Below are 18867 nucleotides of genomic sequence, written 5' to 3'. Positions count from 1 at the left end.
AACGATCTCACTTTTGATCTCAGTCTCACTTTTACACTACATGTTCCTTTTGTAAAAGTGAGACTTAGATCACAAGTGAGCTCATTTAAGTTTTATGGCCCCAGGGCCTGATGAGTGCACCGTGTGCCTCCCGAGTTAATCTAGTTAAACTTAAAAATTGCGTCAGCTCAGGTGTTATCTTATCAGCAACACTCAACCCGAGTATCAGCATTCAATCATTTTCAAAGTTTCATTATCAATTTTGAAAAATGGTTTCTACAGTAATTAAGTAAATAAAGTTATGTAAAATCTAAACAGTAGTCAATATAATTACAGAATATTTTAAACAAGTGAAGATATCACTGACTGACAAGTTTGGTCATTCAATACAACCACGCCTACATTACTACTTCTGGCCAGAGAGACAGATCTCGGGAATACCTCATTATTTTTTTTCAGACATAGTACACTTCTCTTTTGAATTGTGCACACTCTTAGTTTGGTTTTGTCTCCTCAAATATTCTGTGTGATATGTTCTATATATGGTGTATGATAAGATATTTTAAGTTAGACTAAGTGGTGTTTCGTTTTATTTGAATAACATCGGAATAAAATGTACACTTTTATTTGATTGATATTTTTCTTTCTTTTATTATACATCAATTTATGTTATTATATAAAGGGACATAGTCACAATTTTGGTCAAAAATTATTTTTTTCGATTTTATTGTATACCATGGTTCAGTAAGGCATGTTTGATAAGCAACCAGAATTTGGGTATCATTTGTTGGGTCATGAGCAAGTTACAGAACATACAATTCTTTGCTACATGAACAAAGCTTTTGTTTACATTTTGAACGTTGAAGTGAAAATTTCAGTTCTAGACCTAAGATTAATGTGTTAAACGTTATGAACTGTTTATTTTTGCTTATAAATTGAATATGAAGATAGAAAAAACAGTTGGAAAAAGATTTTTACAGGTATATAGAACCTATGTAAACAAGAACAGGGCACGAGCCTTGTTTACATGACAAAGAAATGCGGGCCCTGTATTTTGCTTATAACTTTACGATTGACTCTAAAATTTTGGTTGATTATTACAAATGCATTACTAAAGCATTGTAAATATTAAAAACAGAACGTAGAATTTGACCAAAATCGTGACCATGCCTCTTCAGTTTTATCTCTTATTGATACACCTGTATATGTACACCCTTAGTTGTTTTTGTTTTGCCTTTTCTATTATCATATTTCTGTATAATATGTACATCCCTGGTTGTTGTACCCCTCTTTTTGAATACAATGTTTAATATATACATTCTTATTGGTTTATATTGTTGTATAATGTGAACATTCTTGGTTGTCGTTTATTCGTGAGGGTCAATTTCGTGGTCAACCGAAATTTTCCTGGTTCGTGGGGATGTTATTTCGTTGGTACTAAGCGCAATTTGAATAATTAATATTAAACAACTGATTGTGTATAGGTTCGTGGGAATGTAAATTCGTGGGCAAAGGTTAACCAAGAATGCTGCGAACATTGGCCCCCCACGAACAATGATGATTCCACAGTAAACTAGGAACTGTGCCTACGTTTTGTATCCACTTTTTAAAATATACTTTCTGTTACGGCAGAGATGTGCGGTTATGGATCGACCCTCTCGTAGATAAAACAAGGTTGACTTGGTTTTGACTGATGAAGTTTAATGTAGAACAAAAATACGGGTATTCCCGCCGCAGAGTCACAAACAGTACCAAACTTCACCGTGAAACTGTAAACAATTACACAGAATTCAATATACTTGTATTGAAAATTAATATTGGAATAAGTAAATGATCTTTACACAAAATATAAATGTATTTACCTCCTTGTGCCTTATTTTCGTAATATATGAGGGTTTTCCTGACTTTGCTGCACCATGTGCTTACCGCCAAATAAACAGAATAATGTAACAAGATATAAAATTACCTCACTTGACAAAAGAGTTCTACCTATGGTAGCCTGTACGGGCGTAACATGGCTCCCCAAATTAGTGAATAACTAATTTTAACATATATACAATCTCACAACTAATAAAATGTCCATAAAGAAACACTCAAATAGGTTCCTAATATGGCTCCTCGGTGGGGTCTTCCCCGGTCTCGTTCTCCAACAACAAGACTAACTTGTGAATAGGTCTTTCAAGTGTTGAAAGCTGACCGTTCCTCTTGCCTTTCTTGTCCAGATTGCTGTCTCCTATAGCTAATCTAACACTACGGACCAACCCATCCTCGCTTGCATATGTATCTATGACACGACCAAGATGCCACTGATTCCGGGGCAAGTTATCATCCTTCACTATAACGACATCTCCAATTTGGATATTCCTTCTTGTTGACGACCACTTTGTACGCGTCTGAAGAATCTGAACATATTCCTTTCTCCAACGTGTCCAGAATTCATTGGCCAAGTATTGTATGCGGCGCCATCTCCTACGGCAATACAAATCTGGCGTCTGGAACTCACCAGGTGGTGGTAAGACAACCTTAGACTTCATGGTCAGAAGGTGGTTAGGGGTGATTGGTTCAGGGGCAAACGGATCATGCAAGTTCGAGATGGTAAGTGGACGACTGTTGACAATAGCCATAGCTTCGCAGAAAAGGGTTCTAAGACCCTCATCATCCAACTGAGATCCAAAGTCCTGCAATAGAGAAGAAAGCACATTGCGAACTGTCCTGATCTGCCTTTCCCAAACTCCGCCCATATGACTCGCTGACGGAATGTTCATTTTAAAACTGATATAATCACATCCTTCTGCTGTTAGAAACTGCTTCAGGCGACTGTCGTCTAGTTCTTCTTGAGATTCTCTGAGTTCTCTCTCAGCCCCGACAAAGTTAGTACCTCTATCTGATCTCAATTGTTTTACTGGTCCACGTATCGACAGAAATCTGCGCAGAGCATTGATAAATGAACTGGTGTCGAGAGAGTTTGCGGTCTCTAGATGCACCGCTCTTGAAGACATACATGTGAACAAAACTCCATATCTCTTCAATTCTTTTCTCCCTTCTTTGATGTAGAATGGTCCGAAGAAGTCTACCCCACTGTACGTAAAGGGTGCCTCTGCTGCAAGTCTGTCAGCAGGTAGGTCGCTCATTTTCTGATCCAGTGTTTGACTGCGACATTTACGACATTTCACGCATCTTGAAATGAGACTGTACACAGCAGAACTGCAGCCAATAATCCAATAACCATTTGATCTAATCTCATTGGTTGTGATACTTCGTCCTTGGTGTCTGCTGCGTTCATGAAAGTGTCTGATGATAAGCCTTGTAACATGCGACTTCCTTGGTAAAATGATTGGGTGCTTAACATAAGACGTAAATTCTCCCTTCTGCAAACGACCCCCAACTCGTAAAACATCATTATTATCCAGAAATGGATCGAGTCGGTAAAGGGAGGATGTTTTTTGAACAGACTTCTTTCTGTTAACATCTTCACATCCCTTGGTGTTGTTCAGAATTTTCAATTCTTCACTAAAGGCCTCTTTCTGGACTAATCTCACAATGGCCAATTCTGCTTCCTCTAATAAAGCTACAGGCAATCCTTGCTCCTTTGAAGGCACTGCATCTGTTGCCTTCTGACAAGGAATCTTTCTAAGCAACGTCTTGAACTTAAGACAGTTTGCTATGAGTCTCTTGGCACGATTCCAATCAGAACAACGTTCTAAATAGTCAATTAGTGACGTATATTCAGTAGGTTCCACCTTCGTCTCAAACACCTGGCAACGCTTAACCTCAGGATCGTCCTCTGATATACTTGGCTTGCTAACAGGTTGACCAGAAAATGGTAAACTGGACTCCCATAGAAAATTGGGTCCTCTGAACCATTCCTTCCTGTTTCGTAACTCAGCAGCTGTAATTCCACGTGATGCTATGTCTGCTGGGTTCTCTGCTGAACTGATGTAGTTCCACTGATTGGGTTCCGTGCGGTCACGAATCTGTTGAAGTCTGTTGGCGACAAAAACGTGAAAACGCCGAGAATCATTAGCAATGTATCCAAGGACAACAGTACTATCTGTCCAAAACCATTCAACGACATTGCTAATTTCGAGCTCTTCTAGAAGTTGGGAGCTGACTTTTACAGAAACGAGAGCAGCAGTAAGTTCCAAACGAGGTACAGTAACTTGCTTCAGTGGCGTGACTCTGGATTTGGCCATAACTAAAGAGCAATGTACTTGTTGCTTGTCATCTATAAGACGTAGATATGAGCACTGGCCATAACCAATAGTGCTTGCATCTGAGAAATGGTGTAGTTCGGCCACAACGACATCTCCAAAGTTCTCAGGTTTCAGACATCTCTTGATTTCCAAGGAACCAAGCTTCTCGAGATCTTCCCTCCAACATCTCCATCTGGGTCGCAAGTTCTCTTGTAGAGGACTATCCAAATCTGTTTGGTTTCTACACATTTCCTGCAAAATTTGTTTCCCAACTAGGACAAAAGGCGCAATGAATCCAAGTGGATCGTATACGGAACTTAACGTCGAAAGAACACCTCGTCTAGTAAGGGGACGGTCCTTCGGGGTAATCTTGAACTGGAATGCATCTGTCTGAATACACCACTGGATACCTAGAGTTCTCTCAATGGGAAGTTTGTCCTGATGTATGTCAATACCTGCTAGTCCCTTTGCCCTATCGTCAGCTGAAATGCTCTCCAAAACTTCCTTCGAGTTTGAGAGGAATTTGTGTAATCTCAAACCACTTCCACAGCATAACTCTTTGCTTCTCTCTATAAGGCTAATGGCTTCCTCTGGAGTAGCGACCGACTTCAGTCCGTCATCAACATAGAAGTCTCGTTTGATAAAGTTCGCAACATCAGATCCAAACTGAAGTTCTCCATCAGTAGCAGCTTGTCTCAGGCCAAAGTTGGCGCATCCTGGGGAGGACACTGCTCCAAACAGGTGTACCGTCATCCGGTAAGTAGTAGGATCCTTACTGAAATTGCCGTCATCCCACCACAGGAATCGTAGATAATTTCTGTGCTCCACATTCACCTTGAACTGGTGAAACATCTGCTCAATATCGCAAACAAAGGCAACAGGCTCTTTGCGGAAACGACACAAAACTCCAACAAGCATATTCATCATATCAGGTCCTTGTAGCAGATGGTCATTTAATGACTGGCCTATATACTTCGCACTGCAATCAAAGACTACACGCAACTTTCCTGGTTTTTGCGGATGATACACACCATGGTGTGGAATGTACCATGCTTGTCCACTATCAACGTTGATTTCCTTTTCCGGTACTCTTTCTGCATAACCCTTCAAAATCAATTCTCTCATGAAGGAAATGTAATGCTCGCAATACTGTGCATCCTTTGCAAATCGGTTCCGCAAATGTTGCAGTCGCTGTAATGCCATGTCTCTATTATTGCTCAGGTATGGCATAGCTTCTCGGAAAGGTAATGGCATTTCATAATGCCCATCCAGCTTATGAATCCCCTTTTCCATGGCATCCAGAAATTTTCTGTCTTCATAGGAAATGTGTTTAGAGCTATTTGAGTTCTCGCTAAAGTCCACTTCAAGCATCCTAACTACCTCTTCAGGGTTGATTACTTCCTTTATCTTGTTCCTTAAGGAAAATACAACATGGTCTGGCCCCGCCATCACCAACTTTCCTCAAGTCAATACTCAGCCTCAAATCTGAGGTTTGACCTCAAATTTATGCATGTTTCTGTTGAGGATTTGCGTTGAGGAATGAGTTGAGGGATTTGAAAATTTTGGTGACGGTGGAGCCTGGTCTTGAAACTTCAGATCTGCAAAGTTCTGTAGGCACATCGCACGCAACAATACGATGACTAATTCCTATGGGGTCCTCATCCCATTCCGTTGAACAGTCATTCTCTACTATGCCTATTACACTCCACCCCAAGTCAGTGCGTTGACCATAAGGTCCGTCTACGGATGGAACGATAACATCTCTAGGCGTCAAAGCCTTCACGCAGTTGTAGCCAATAAGTAATCCAACCTCGCAATCAGCAAGAGGTAGAAGTTCATCTGCAATAACTTCCAAGTGAGGCCATCTTCTTGCAATTTCCGGTGTCGGAATATGAGATCTGTTGGCAGGCATGATCTCTCTTGTGTACGTTTCCGGTAATGGTATCCTATGTTCACTGTTGAAACCACGCACAAGAAGTCCTCCAATCTTACAACTATCTACAGCTTTATTCTCTGCATACATGGTAGAAAGCATGAGCTTCACAGGTTTTCCTTCAAGTCCAAGGGCCTTTGAAGTCTTGTCTAGAATAAAGGTGGTATCCGACTGTGTGTCGAGTAGTGCATAAACTAACCTCTCTCTATCTGGGTTCTCTTTATGTGAAACATACACTGGAAGTATCATGGTACTTTTACTAGATGCTCCAGAGTGATTCATGAGTGTTGTTCCTGATGAACTCTCCTTTGACACTACTGTCTTAATATCCTCCACCATCTGGTGCTGTCCTCGTTGATATACGTCCCCATGTAAGGATGACGGGTGGAACTTGGAACAAGTTCTGCATCTTTTTCTCTGACGACACTTCCTTGATAAATGACCCGCATGTAAACATCCAAAACAAAGACCTTTCTGTTTCGCATACTGTTTTCTTCCTTCCAAACTCTTCGTTAAGAACTGTTTACAGTCATCTAGTTCATGATTTCCTTCACACAAAACACAATTTCTTCTTCTGTCACTCCTATTTGCAACATTCACATTTGCAACCTGATCCTCATCAACATCTGTCAGGAAAGACCGTTTTCCATAGTCAGCTGTACCTCGCTGTCGTGCCTTGAAATCAGGTCGTGGTTTACTCGGCTCTGTATGGGCGAGTTCAGACTTCTTCACAGACTCTATCGAGGTTATAGGATCTGTTGCAATCTTAGCTTCTTTAACTATGAAGTCCATGAAGTTCTTAAATGGAGGAAATTCCATCCTCTCTTCTTTGTATTGAGTGGCAATTCTACCCCATCTTGTTACTAGCCAGTCTGGTAGTTTGCTTAGTAATCGTCTGTTTTCTCTCTCGTCGTTGAGGATGTTTAAGCTCCCAATGCCCTGCATAGCTGTGTAGCACTGTTTGAGAAAGTCGCCGAATCTCTGCAGCCCAACACCATCTCTTGGTCCTACCTTCGGCCATTTCTCCAGTTTGTCTCGGAATGCATTGGCAACAAACGCATTACCATATCTTTGTTCTAATAGTCCTTTCGCCTCCTCATATGCATCATCTGTCGACAGTAGAAAATAGTTTTCTACAACGTCTTTAACTGATCCACCCAGATACTTCTTTAAGTAATGAATCCTTTCTGATGCTGGAATCTGACGTTGTTCTATGAGTGTCTGAAATGATGCCTTCCAGCTAGGGTACTTCAAAGGATCTCCTAGGAAAATTGTAGGTTCAGGAGGAGGTAAACGACCTAGACTAACTTGCTTCGCTAGTGAAGTAGCCAGATCTAATAAGCCTTGCTCCGTAGGTCTAAGACCACTACTAGGCGGTGTAGGATTACTAAGTGACTGCAAGTCTACGTTGCTTAGCGGAACTCTTGATGCATTACTGGTGGCAACATTTTCCTGCTGTGTTTGTGGAGAAGTGAACGTAGGCAGCATGAGGTTCCTATGCAGAATTGGAGGCGCTTGAGACACTGGTTCTATCTTGGCCTTATCCTCTTCTGGCCTGACCTGAGTATCAATAAATCTTTTAACATGCTCCTTGGAGTCAAGCTCCGGGACGGAATGTTTAAAGTCACTGTATAAGAATGGTCCAGTATCCTCCAAAGTCTCAAGTGCTTCTAACTTAGCCTGGGCTATATCAAGCTCCTTCTGGACTCTGATCCTTTCAAGGTCTGCTTTGTGTTTTGCCTCCGTGTCAATATACTTCAGTTTTGTCTTCAGGGCCGCTGCCTCTATGACTGTATCTATCGACTCTCTAGAACCCCGGGACGTATTGGAATGCCTCGATGACCTTGATGTACGACTGTTGTGTGATCTACTCGAAGCCCTGGAAACCGAGTCACACTCTAGTTCTCTTAAACAGTTTGAGATGTCTCTCATTAATGTATGATTATCTCCAGAAGTAATCTCTAATCTTCCCTGATACTGATCTAATAAGTCTCTGTACTTCACATCTTCTTCATTGGTAAGTGTTTGTTTCAGCCTATCATAAATTTCACTTAGAGTAGTCATAATGTTCATAAGAATGTCTCTTTCTCGTCTAATGTGCTTGGTATCACTCGAATCCGAGATAAGAATTTCAATAGAAGAGGCACACTTCCGCCATCTTGAAACATGAAGCTTAAAGTCTGAGCATATCTTATCGACTTGCCAATCTAAACCTTTCGGGGTCATCTTGCGATCACGCGGCCTTAATGTGTAGGTCTGGTTTGCTTGTTCAGAGTCCTTAGCAGCTCCTTCAGAGGTTTCTTCAGTATTTTCTCTGTCGTGATCTGTGTTCGCTTCGTTCCTTGATTCGGGAGAAATAAATGAAAATGCATCTGTATAAGGCGTCCCGTCGTCCGACATATTTGTAACACAGAGAGTAAGACTGCACTTACAAACAATAGAATGCTAAATCCCTGTAGCTATTATGCAATAAAGTGTTGCAATAAAATATCTGAACCTTCCCTTAGCACATGAGGTAAATACATGTACACATGCATAAACACTGACTACAAAACATGTAAATTGTAAAACATGTAAAATAAACGGTTGCAATAAAGTGTCAATGCAGTTCAGATCTACAGAACAGTTCTGATGATTGTTCATATGCACAGATATTATTGCTATAGCAATAAAGTTTAACCAGTTATTTGCACATTCAAACACAAAATGTTATGTTAAAAATTGTCACCTTATACCGCAAACGTGCCGCCATACAATTTTAAACCAGTCAATATCATCAATATAAATCGCAATGTTATCACTATAAATCGCAAATATTTCGTTCACAGTTACACATCATCAAAGAAACATCATATGTCGCAGTTACGTTCAATCACAGCATCGGTAATGGCGTCTTCAGGCTTCCATAGGTCACACTCACCGTTTTACGATTCCTCGGAAGGAGTTTCACTGTTACGGCAGAGATGTGCGGTTATGGATCGACCCTCTCGTAGATAAAACAAGGTTGACTTGGTTTTGACTGATGAAGTTTAATGTAGAACAAAAATACGGGTATTCCCGCCGCAGAGTCACAAACAGTACCAAACTTCACCGTGAAACTGTAAACAATTACACAGAATTCAATATACTTGTATTGAAAATTAATATTGGAATAAGTAAATGATCTTTACACAAAATATAAATGTATTTACCTCCTTGTGCCTTATTTTCGTAATATATGAGGGTTTTCCTGACTTTGCTGCACCATGTGCTTACCGCCAAATAAACAGAATAATGTAACAAGATATAAAATTACCTCACTTGACAAAAGAGTTCTACCTATGGTAGCCTGTACGGGCGTAACACTTTCCTAAAAATCTACAACGTCGAATGACTTTCCTTTGTCCAGGAAGCATACAACTAGTTTTGTTTTGGACAGGTAAGATGTTTATTTTTAAAAACATTTGAATGAAAAAAACTGTAAACGTATCAAATCTAGCATTCACAATATTTGGAAGCAATTTTCCGATGATATACTGTGCTATCAAATTCATATTTTCCTTTGGAAAACTATTTATTCCATAGAAATATATTTCAACCTGACACATGAGATACATCAACAACAAAACTAGTTACGAGCTCATTAGACAATTGTCTTTTATATATCAAAAAGGAATTATTTGAAAAATTTATTTAGACGGGTACATATGTGTTATCCTAGCACTTTCATAACCTGTAATCTTGGCTAGCCTAAGGTGCCAAACTCACAGTGTTTCTCTTTTCAAATTTATTTCTTTCAATAATATCTTGCATTGGGGTGTATTTTAAATTTCATCTTCCATCATTGTGTACACGTTAAAAATAAAAACTACTTATATCAAACGTAAGAGTCATTATTTGGAATATAGGTACAGCGTTTTATTATATCAACACACGTACATACTAATTATTTATTTTAACTATCATCTCTTAAGGTAAAAAAAAAATGTGGCCGTAATTTGCTTATCAGTATCATATTTCAGTTTTCATCACAGTACCAAAGTAAGAGTAAAATAAATCTCCCATCTGAATCCTTATTTTTTCCTTATCATTCTATAAAGAATATGCTGCATTGTTAAATCCAGCGGAGTGTATTGAAGATGATAAAATGCTACTGACCCGTTAGAGAGTCGAGGCAATACTCTTTAGGACTTAGTAGTTTTGCTAAGATTAAATATGCCACTAAAACACTTGCTAGCGCAATATCTTAAAATATTTTTAAAAGTTTAATAAACTTCATCTGTTCTCTTTTTGTAAGCTCGATTCCTGTGAAACCCAAAACGGAATATCGCCAAACCTTTAGTACACAAGGACAAACAATGCAGCTTAGCATATTTGCCGATAATTCTGACTACTTTCCTTTCATTGGAGTTACGCCACTAACTTCTGTTGTGCTGAAATTATTATGTGTTTCATTGTCGAACTCTCTCTTTTATCTGGGTTTAACTGCATCCAATGTTATTGCCAAAATAACTTATCAAGTGAGCAAAAACTCGACACGATTATTTGTGCTTTTTTTGTTTTTTTGTTGACATTGGAGACACTTTCTTTCTTTCAAGTGTACAGTACCTTCAAAGTAACACTGCTGACAACGATGTTAAAGGCAAATATGATATTAATAATGCTTTATTGATAACTTTCTTGGCACAAACTGAATGTGATATATATGATCATGTTAAAAAATCCACTTGTTTTTATGCCTCAGTGTGCAATTGTAATATAGTAAACTGTTATATACCATGGATAAATAGGGTCTGCCTATGTATCTCTACACCCGAAAAATGTGTGATTGATAATGTTGTCTACAGGGTTAGGCAAGATACTACATGTACATTTATTTAAAGTAGATCCAGTGTTCTGTGATGTCACACTTTTTTGTAAAACTTTGAATTCTTTAAAAATTGTGCAAGGTAGTTTTATTTATTTTATGTGAATTTTATCACATGGATGTAATTAGAATTAATGGTAGGTTCAAGATATTTTCGCACTTAATTTTATACTAAATTTCCAAATTTTTATATATCTTATCTATGCAAAGAGGGAATAACTCTTTTTCTGACTTTTCTGTCAGTTGTATGTCTAAATGCTATTTTTTTTTCTTATTTCAACGATTAATTTTAAAATGTTTTTGTAATTTTAGTTTTCTGATAATGTTGACGTTAAAATTAAACAAGAAAAACAAATTTCTGCCTACAAGATTTTACTTTTATCAAAAAAGAAATACGGTTTTCTAATGCTAAAATATGCTTTAGTTATGTTTATCTGGGATCTCAAAAAGTGTGATGACATGTATATTTTTTCAAACATTTGATGACATTTAAGTCTATTAAGTCGAAATCAGTTCGGTTTTTCAACTTTCCTCAGAGAATTTTACGAGTAGGGAGCGACCTTAAATCTCTATATATTGCTAATTAAGCCTTATTTGTACACCATTTTTTTACTTGCTTTATGAACCTATGTTATTTGTATATACATGTGTGCTACACTCAAACATTATCTGTGGAATCTATACAACTCTAAATACTCTTTAAAGTATTTTGTTTCATAAGCAATATAAAATTAGATGAAAGAAATAATAACCATAGTATTTTAGGTAAGACAATGTGCTGCCTTGTAGATAGCTAATTAGATTTTTGTGCTTGAAGTTATTGTATACTTTGTTTGTTCTTGTCAATAAATAAATTATAAAAAAAAAAAAAATAAAAAAAAACTTTCTAGGCACTTGAAGTTCCCTCCTTTTATTCAATTTATCTGGAAACACATGGTCTTATCTGATGTACAACAATTTGATGGTTGATATTACTGATTTTTTACCCAAAAATAAAACACCAAACTCATTATATATATATATATATATATATATATATATATATATATATATATATATATAAGATGAAATAAATAAATTTAGGTTGTGTAAGAGAATTTATTAAAATAATGAACCCATATGTCATAGAAGATATCATATATAATAAAGATTAGAATGAAAGTAATTAATAAAAAAATATACACACAATAAATGAGCTGTGTTTATAGGGTACTAGACTATCATGTATAGATGCAGAAGTTGCGGATATCATGTGTACAAGCATGTATATATAATATTCCGCATTTTAGTCCTATTGAAAAAATGTTCCTTTTTGTTACAAAAATGTTTTAAAATGAATTTATCATACTGACGTGATGTGAATTGTCATAAATTTTTGTATCATCACTTTAAAAGAGCACTCAATTTTTATTGCTCAGACATTAGTTTTCTTTCTTATCAACAAAAGCAACATTTTCATTCAGGAAAATACATTTGATGAACATTTTGTCCAAAACTGTAAAAGCTTTAAGCAAAAATGGGTTTATATGTGAAGGTACATATATATATAAAATCCATCTTCTTGTTTTCCGTTTCCGGTTCTTTTGGTGATCAGTAACCGTCGTTATATGTTTTATGCCATAGGTCTTCTTGGGTCTTCCATACTGTGGCATACAGAATGATACAGATGATGAAAAAGGCAACTCCTATACCGATGGAGGTCAAGGTCAATCCCTTCGCCCAGGCGGCGCTGGATCTGCCTCCGCTGACATCCCCACAATCATAATTACTCCTCGCCTGAAGAATATAATTATGATATTAATTAATTATAAACTATAATGAACCTGCAACACAGTCAATAATTGCTGACAATATTTAATTTCTAACTAATGGATGCTTGCTATTTTTACATCTCGTTAGAATCACCAAAAAATCCAATGTTTCATTGACCATCATTAGCATCATATGACAATTTTTTGCCGATCTAAAGAGGTTGTATGGTCAACAAAATTAATCAGCAGATCAATCGAAAATTTAAACATATAATTTGTTTAGCTATCAACTGTAATTTAGTCAAGAAAAATCCATAAAATTTAGCTTTTAAATTTGAGTATTTTTCTATATCTTTATACAGGACTCTTTTTTTAAGGAGATCAAGACAGTCTGCAAATAGCCACGACCATCGACCCCCCCCTTAATATCTTTTTATGTAACAATCACGTTGACGGCAGCAACTATGGCACAGATCCCAACTATTGGACAGCAGAAAAATGTGCTCAAAATGGCGGGAACGAGCCAGTCACTTCCTCTGGGGGGTGCAGCAATGAACACCGGTCCCGGTGCATTATTTGTCACCTAGATACAAATGATAAAAAAGGTTGAAATAAAACTGAAAAAGGTTTCGAAACAAGACTATAGTCTTTTAATATATTCACTTGGTAATTTGTTGCTTTTCTCGAAGTGTGATAATTTGCAACTTTTATTTTCTTAAATAATAGTATGCTGTGGGATTCACATATATTTTTAAATTATACACATAAAGCACGGGGTAAACCAAATATTCGAGATCCACCTCACGACCTTTAGAGCCCGATCTCCTAGCAATGAGCGGCCACCGCCCTAACAACTCGGCCATCTAGGCAAGACAAAAAACTCTTGCTTTCGATGGCGAACAAAATCTAGCGTGCTGGTTGCGCAAAACACGGTCGTTTGAAATACAGGTATACAGTTGAACTATGTACTTTTATACGTACTTTATTACATAATTCAGCAAATTTTGAAATCACTTATACAGGTTGTAAATTATGTTGAAAAGTGGTATATATACTTGAAATATAGATAAAGCATGTGTTTCCTAAACTGATATTGACATGGACCAGGAATCACGTGTAAATGATTGTAAGTGCATGGCAGCCCTTATTTCTTGAACATTATTTCTTTGGCCCTTTCCTTCCATAAAATGTTATGAAAATTCAACCCCCTCATTTTTATGTGAGGGCAATAATCACAGTTAAACCTTTCGTTAAAAACCAAATATACCCATGTAAACAACCATTTTGTCGTTTTGCAGTTGTTTATTTATCTAATAGGTTTTTCTCGATGTGACTGTGGGAAACTGTTCTGCATAATTAAGATTTCGTCTTTAATTACCACAACTGTATTGTTGGTGTGATGACCATAACCGGCAGGCTGTTGGGCATAACCGGTAGGCTGTTGGGCATAACCGGTAGGATGCTGGGCATAACCGGTAGGATGCTGGGCATAACCACCGGGCTGCTGGACATAGGGAGGAGGTTGGTTGTATCCTGCGTTGTATTCTAGAAGATAAAGTCTCATTATGATGCATCTCAACTATGATTTTAAAAACGAAGCATGGAATATTTGTATACTAATGTTAAAGGTACTGGATTTTATGATTTATGAATAAACATTTTATAAATTTTTAAACAACATGTAATATAATTTCAACGGAAATCAAACCATATACACAAAAATAGTAAGTCATATGAAATGGAAAATGTTATTTTTATTTTTGTCGATTTGTTTTTGGCTTTTTTGTGTCCACTTAACATGTTACTTTTCATACTTAATGTTAAAATGGCAAATTAAAAAAAATATCACTTTATCCTTCGTTATTTTAATTCGAGCAACTACATTTAGGGGAAATAATAAATAATACATTGTTTAAAAAAAGGTTAAAATTATATATTAAAAATACACAATATCAAAGAAAGGAAGAACTTTAAAAGGATTAAGAGCATTATGTAATTTGGTAAAATTACGATTGGAGAAGATTTTCAATTAACTGATATCATTAAGACGGGTAGACTTACGCTTTGTGAAGACTTTCAATGTCCGATATCATTAAATTGACCAATTTACGAACGGTAAAATATTTCTATTGACTAATATTTATAAGGACTGGGGAACTTTGAAATTTGGGAAGACTTTTAATTACCAATATCATTATGACTGATAAGTTTACGATCGGTGCAAACTTTCAATGACTGATGTTATAACAACTGATACACATACGATTAGTGAAGAGTTGTACTTGACTAATATTTTAAGAAGTGATAAAATTAAAAGCCGACGAAGACTTCCAATGACTGATATTATTAAAAGCGATAAAGTTACGACTTTAGTGGACTTCCAAAGACCGATATCACTAAGACAAATAAAATTACGATCGATGAAGACTTTTAATGACTGATATTATTAGTACTGATATGCGTTTAGTGAGGACTCTCAATGATCGATGTCGGTAAGACTGATACAACTACGATCGATGAAGACTTCAATGACTAGTACTGATATTACTAGAGATGATACACTTACGATTAGTGAAGACTTTGATTTGACTCGATTTATAGGAGTGCTAAACTTACGATTTGGGTTCGGACCTGTCTGCTTCGGGGTCTGGTCGTACCCTGCATTACTAGCTGAAATAACAACATATCAAAAATTTAGTCAGCATATTCATATGCACGCAGTATTTTTGGTAAAGGTTATCAATATTGCAAAATTCTTGACAGGATGAACTAATGCCATCTGGTCAAGTTGAAAAAGTTATCTGAAAACTACAAAAACTGGATTGCATGATTCTCCTATTTTGTCATCTTTTCAGATCTCTCAGTTAATAAAATCCAGTTGACTGAATGGCAATGTTTAATCTATCCAATCTTAGTGTAGTTTATTACCTAAATACTATATGGTTTATAAATTCATAGACAGTGAAAATTCCGAATGTTTAAAGCATATTCGTTTCTACAAGGAAATAAAACATGAATTTAATTGATAAAGTACCTTAAAATTCTGACAGTCATACGTCAAATTCAGTTGCTTTAAAACTAGCTAGTTTTGCAGCTTTTCTCAGTATGTTTATCACTGAGAAATAGAATCACAGGTGTTTATGATATTGTGATTTTATTCACAAAATATGTTCACAATGTTTGATGAACGTGCTCGTATAAACACCTGTGTTAAGACAGTTTCAATATTAAACACTTTTTTTAATTTCCAGTTTGCGACCATTATCATAAAGCACTGATCACTACGTACATATACTTAAGAATGAAATTTTTATCGCCATGTTAGTAATTTTAATCATTATTTCCGATCTCAGTTTTTTTTCCTGATTTATCATATTACAAGTTAAGTTGAAAAAAAAAACATCAGGAAGTGAATGTTTATTTTTGTCACATTTTTCAGCGAATCCAAATTCAATCTATATATTCCTGGTATTCTTTAATGACCAAGGGCTGCGGGTATTTAATGCATATAGTTAACAGGTGTAAATGTTCTTTCGTGCGCACAGGCAATGTTATAAATCAATTAATGACATACCCAGATTTAATTCAATAAGTAAAGATAATAACTATTTTGTAGATTGACAATAACAAGATTGCTTTTATATATATATATATATATATATATATATATATATATATATATATATATATATATATATATATATATATATATATATATATATATATATATATATATAAAATCCAAACGTCTTTCAAATATGCTAAATGGATTGGTTGACACACTTAAAAACGACTTCTTCTCTGGATTAATGAGTTACAAAAAACCGTCGACATTGTTCTTTCGCGTTTTGTCAATTTCGACTCAATTACATAGCTTCTATTGCATCAAAACATTATTGCTTTACAGATTGATAAAACTTGGCTCAAGTTCAAATATTTCATAATTGTGTAGAATTTAGGTAAACTTTTAAAAACATTGTGCAGCGGACCATTTCGATTGAAAACCTAAAACTCGTCTTTACTGATGCATTGCATTAACTATGATAGGATTTTTGTCATCGATTTTCCCCCGGGCAGAAAACCTGCATGAAAAAATGCATGTAGAAGTCTTACTTAGGTTAACGGGTTATCTGTTTGATTGATAAATATATTGATTATTAGCCAATAACTAAGTAACACATTGCCGATTACAGTCACTAAAGTATAATCCATTATGAATTACACGAATTAAGATATTAACAATGGAGATCATATATATCACATGAAAACTGCACAGATTCAGAGTTTCATTTTATCATTTTTCTAGAAAATTTGAACAACGCAAAAAAAAAAAAAAAGAAAAAAAAATCCAAAATCGGATGAAAAATCTCACAGAATAACTGTTAGTTGGCAAATGATCAAGCTTTCATAATAAAACACTTACGGTCAACTTCGTACTTATTTCCACTGGCCATTTTATCAAGGATTTCCTGTTTTTTCTATATAAAAATCCGGATGCGTCTAGTTTTACTGAACGCCGCAATGTTTTGTTACAGTCTACTGCATGAACACCCGGAAGTTTTATGCATAAAGGTTTACCTGTGCACCCCTGCGAATGTTATTGTCATTCAAATTTTAGACCACGTGGTTTTATTTGACCCTTTAAGTTTCGCAGTAAAAATCGTACCTCGTGTATAAAGTCTATTTCACAGTACATGTATCTAGGTTCTTAATATAGTAGTCAAATATAAAATCTAGAGGTTTATTGATTTTAAACTTTATCTTCATTAATTGGTGAATAAAATGTGATCTAGAAAGAAATGCGACTATACAAAAGTTAGTTTTTGTCTGCTGTTGCAACAACTAACATGCTTAAAAGAGATCCCTCCTGAGGATTAATTTTCGATCCGCGCCTGACCTAGTAATAACATCAATAGTGAAACAGACTATACCATTTTATGCAGAATGTTCCTTGAAAATGGCTCGATATACTAAGTTTTAATGCAAAACAGACACCCATTATTTTTTTTTAAAACATGGTATTGCACACCACGAGCATCAAACATGGCTATGATTTTATTAAGCAACCCAATGGTTATATTTTCAACCACTCTACACGTGTTTGAAATAAGACATACATCTTGAAAGCTTTTCCCGTTTTAATATAAATCACAGTAGGATATGATATGAAAAACGACCAGTACTTACGTATTTTGAGAATATTATCCGAACACTTATACTTCCGCTCGAAATTTCACAGGAAGTGAACACATATCGGTGAAGTCTCGTGAACTTTCATTCGAGCACCTCTGGATTTATTACTTACTTAGCAACGATAAAGAAAACATTCCGAACACATTCGCAGGGGTGCTGTGGTTCATTTTACCTGTTCTTTGCCAAAATATAAATCTCTTATCTGTTTGAAATATCCTGTAATGCGATATCTCTCTAAAGTTTTTTGTAATATACTATTTAAAACACAATATCCCATTTTTTAAAAACATGCTATGTCGTGATTTTGAAAGGTTGAGGTTTAAAGATTTATCAAACCTGCTAAAAACTATAGTTATAATTTTTAAGGTGGATCTATACACCGCTTTTTGATGACGCAGTACGCAAAAAAGTAACTCTGGAAGCATGCAATTCCGGTACTGACTGATTTAAACTGAGGCGAATTGTATGGGGACCGCTCTTTTGAAAAAATTGTTTAAGGTATCACACCGGTAATTGTTTTCGCTATATAATTCTATGTAGGGAAAAAAATCGTAAAAAATCGAAATATTTTTTTTGTGAGAAATAAAATACATAGCAATGTTCTATGATACCTTACTCATTATCTAACATCAGAAAATGGGCATGCGATACTGCATTTTCTCAAGTTTTCTAGCTGCGAACATGCCCACCCCCAAAACCACGTGTTTTCAAGCTGTTTGTAAACAGACTGCGCGCACCCCAGGAAGTCGGCCTATATGCCCTTTAAGAAATAGTTCCCGTTAAAAGTGAAATCAAATTTACAAAGTACAGAAATTTCCCTAATCATAGATATCCATTTTATTAAAATCGAATATGGGAAAATGCAAAATGCGGGCAAAAGAAAAAAATATTCCTTATAAATGTATGGAACTACAATTGACTAAGTTCATTTTCATTGGCCGATTACCGGTGTGATACCTTGAAGACAACTAA

The 18867-nt window shown here is 36.0% G+C and overlaps 3 protein-coding genes across 3 annotated transcripts; all 3 read right to left on the bottom strand.

Moving 5' to 3' along the window:
• Positions 1–1608: 1608 nt before the first annotated feature.
• Positions 1609–5621, bottom strand: LOC128159206 (uncharacterized). The gene is made up of 2 exons (XM_052822266.1): positions 1842–5621; positions 1609–1748 (listed from the first exon to the last, which is right to left on the bottom strand). Exon 1 carries the CDS (start codon positions 5619–5621, stop codon positions 2085–2087), a length of 3537 nt encoding a protein of 1178 aa, XP_052678226.1. The 3' UTR covers positions 1609–1748; positions 1842–2084.
• Positions 5622–5676: 55 nt separating this feature from the next.
• LOC128159205 (uncharacterized) lies at positions 5677–9429 on the bottom strand. Its single transcript, XM_052822265.1, has 2 exons — positions 9297–9429; positions 5677–9203 (listed from the first exon to the last, which is right to left on the bottom strand). The coding sequence occupies exon 2, from the start codon at positions 8503–8505 to the stop codon at positions 5677–5679; it is 2829 nt and encodes a 942-aa protein (XP_052678225.1). The 5' UTR covers positions 8506–9203; positions 9297–9429.
• A 2604-nt stretch (positions 9430–12033) lies between these two features.
• Positions 12034–17281, bottom strand: LOC128158889 (proline rich transmembrane protein 1B-like). Its single transcript, XM_052821863.1, has 5 exons — positions 17126–17281; positions 15319–15372; positions 14081–14247; positions 13151–13285; positions 12034–12727 (listed from the first exon to the last, which is right to left on the bottom strand). The coding sequence occupies exons 1-5, from the start codon at positions 17154–17156 to the stop codon at positions 12542–12544; spliced, it is 573 nt and encodes a 190-aa protein (XP_052677823.1). The 5' UTR covers positions 17157–17281; the 3' UTR covers positions 12034–12541.
• Positions 17282–18867: the final 1586 nt, after the last annotated feature.

The sequence above is a fragment of the Crassostrea angulata genome, chromosome 8 (genome assembly GCF_025612915.1).
Source record: "Crassostrea angulata isolate pt1a10 chromosome 8, ASM2561291v2, whole genome shotgun sequence".
Classification (NCBI taxonomy): Eukaryota; Metazoa; Mollusca; class Bivalvia; order Ostreida; family Ostreidae; genus Magallana; species Magallana angulata.
This window is presented reverse-complemented; position numbering and strand designations above follow the sequence as displayed.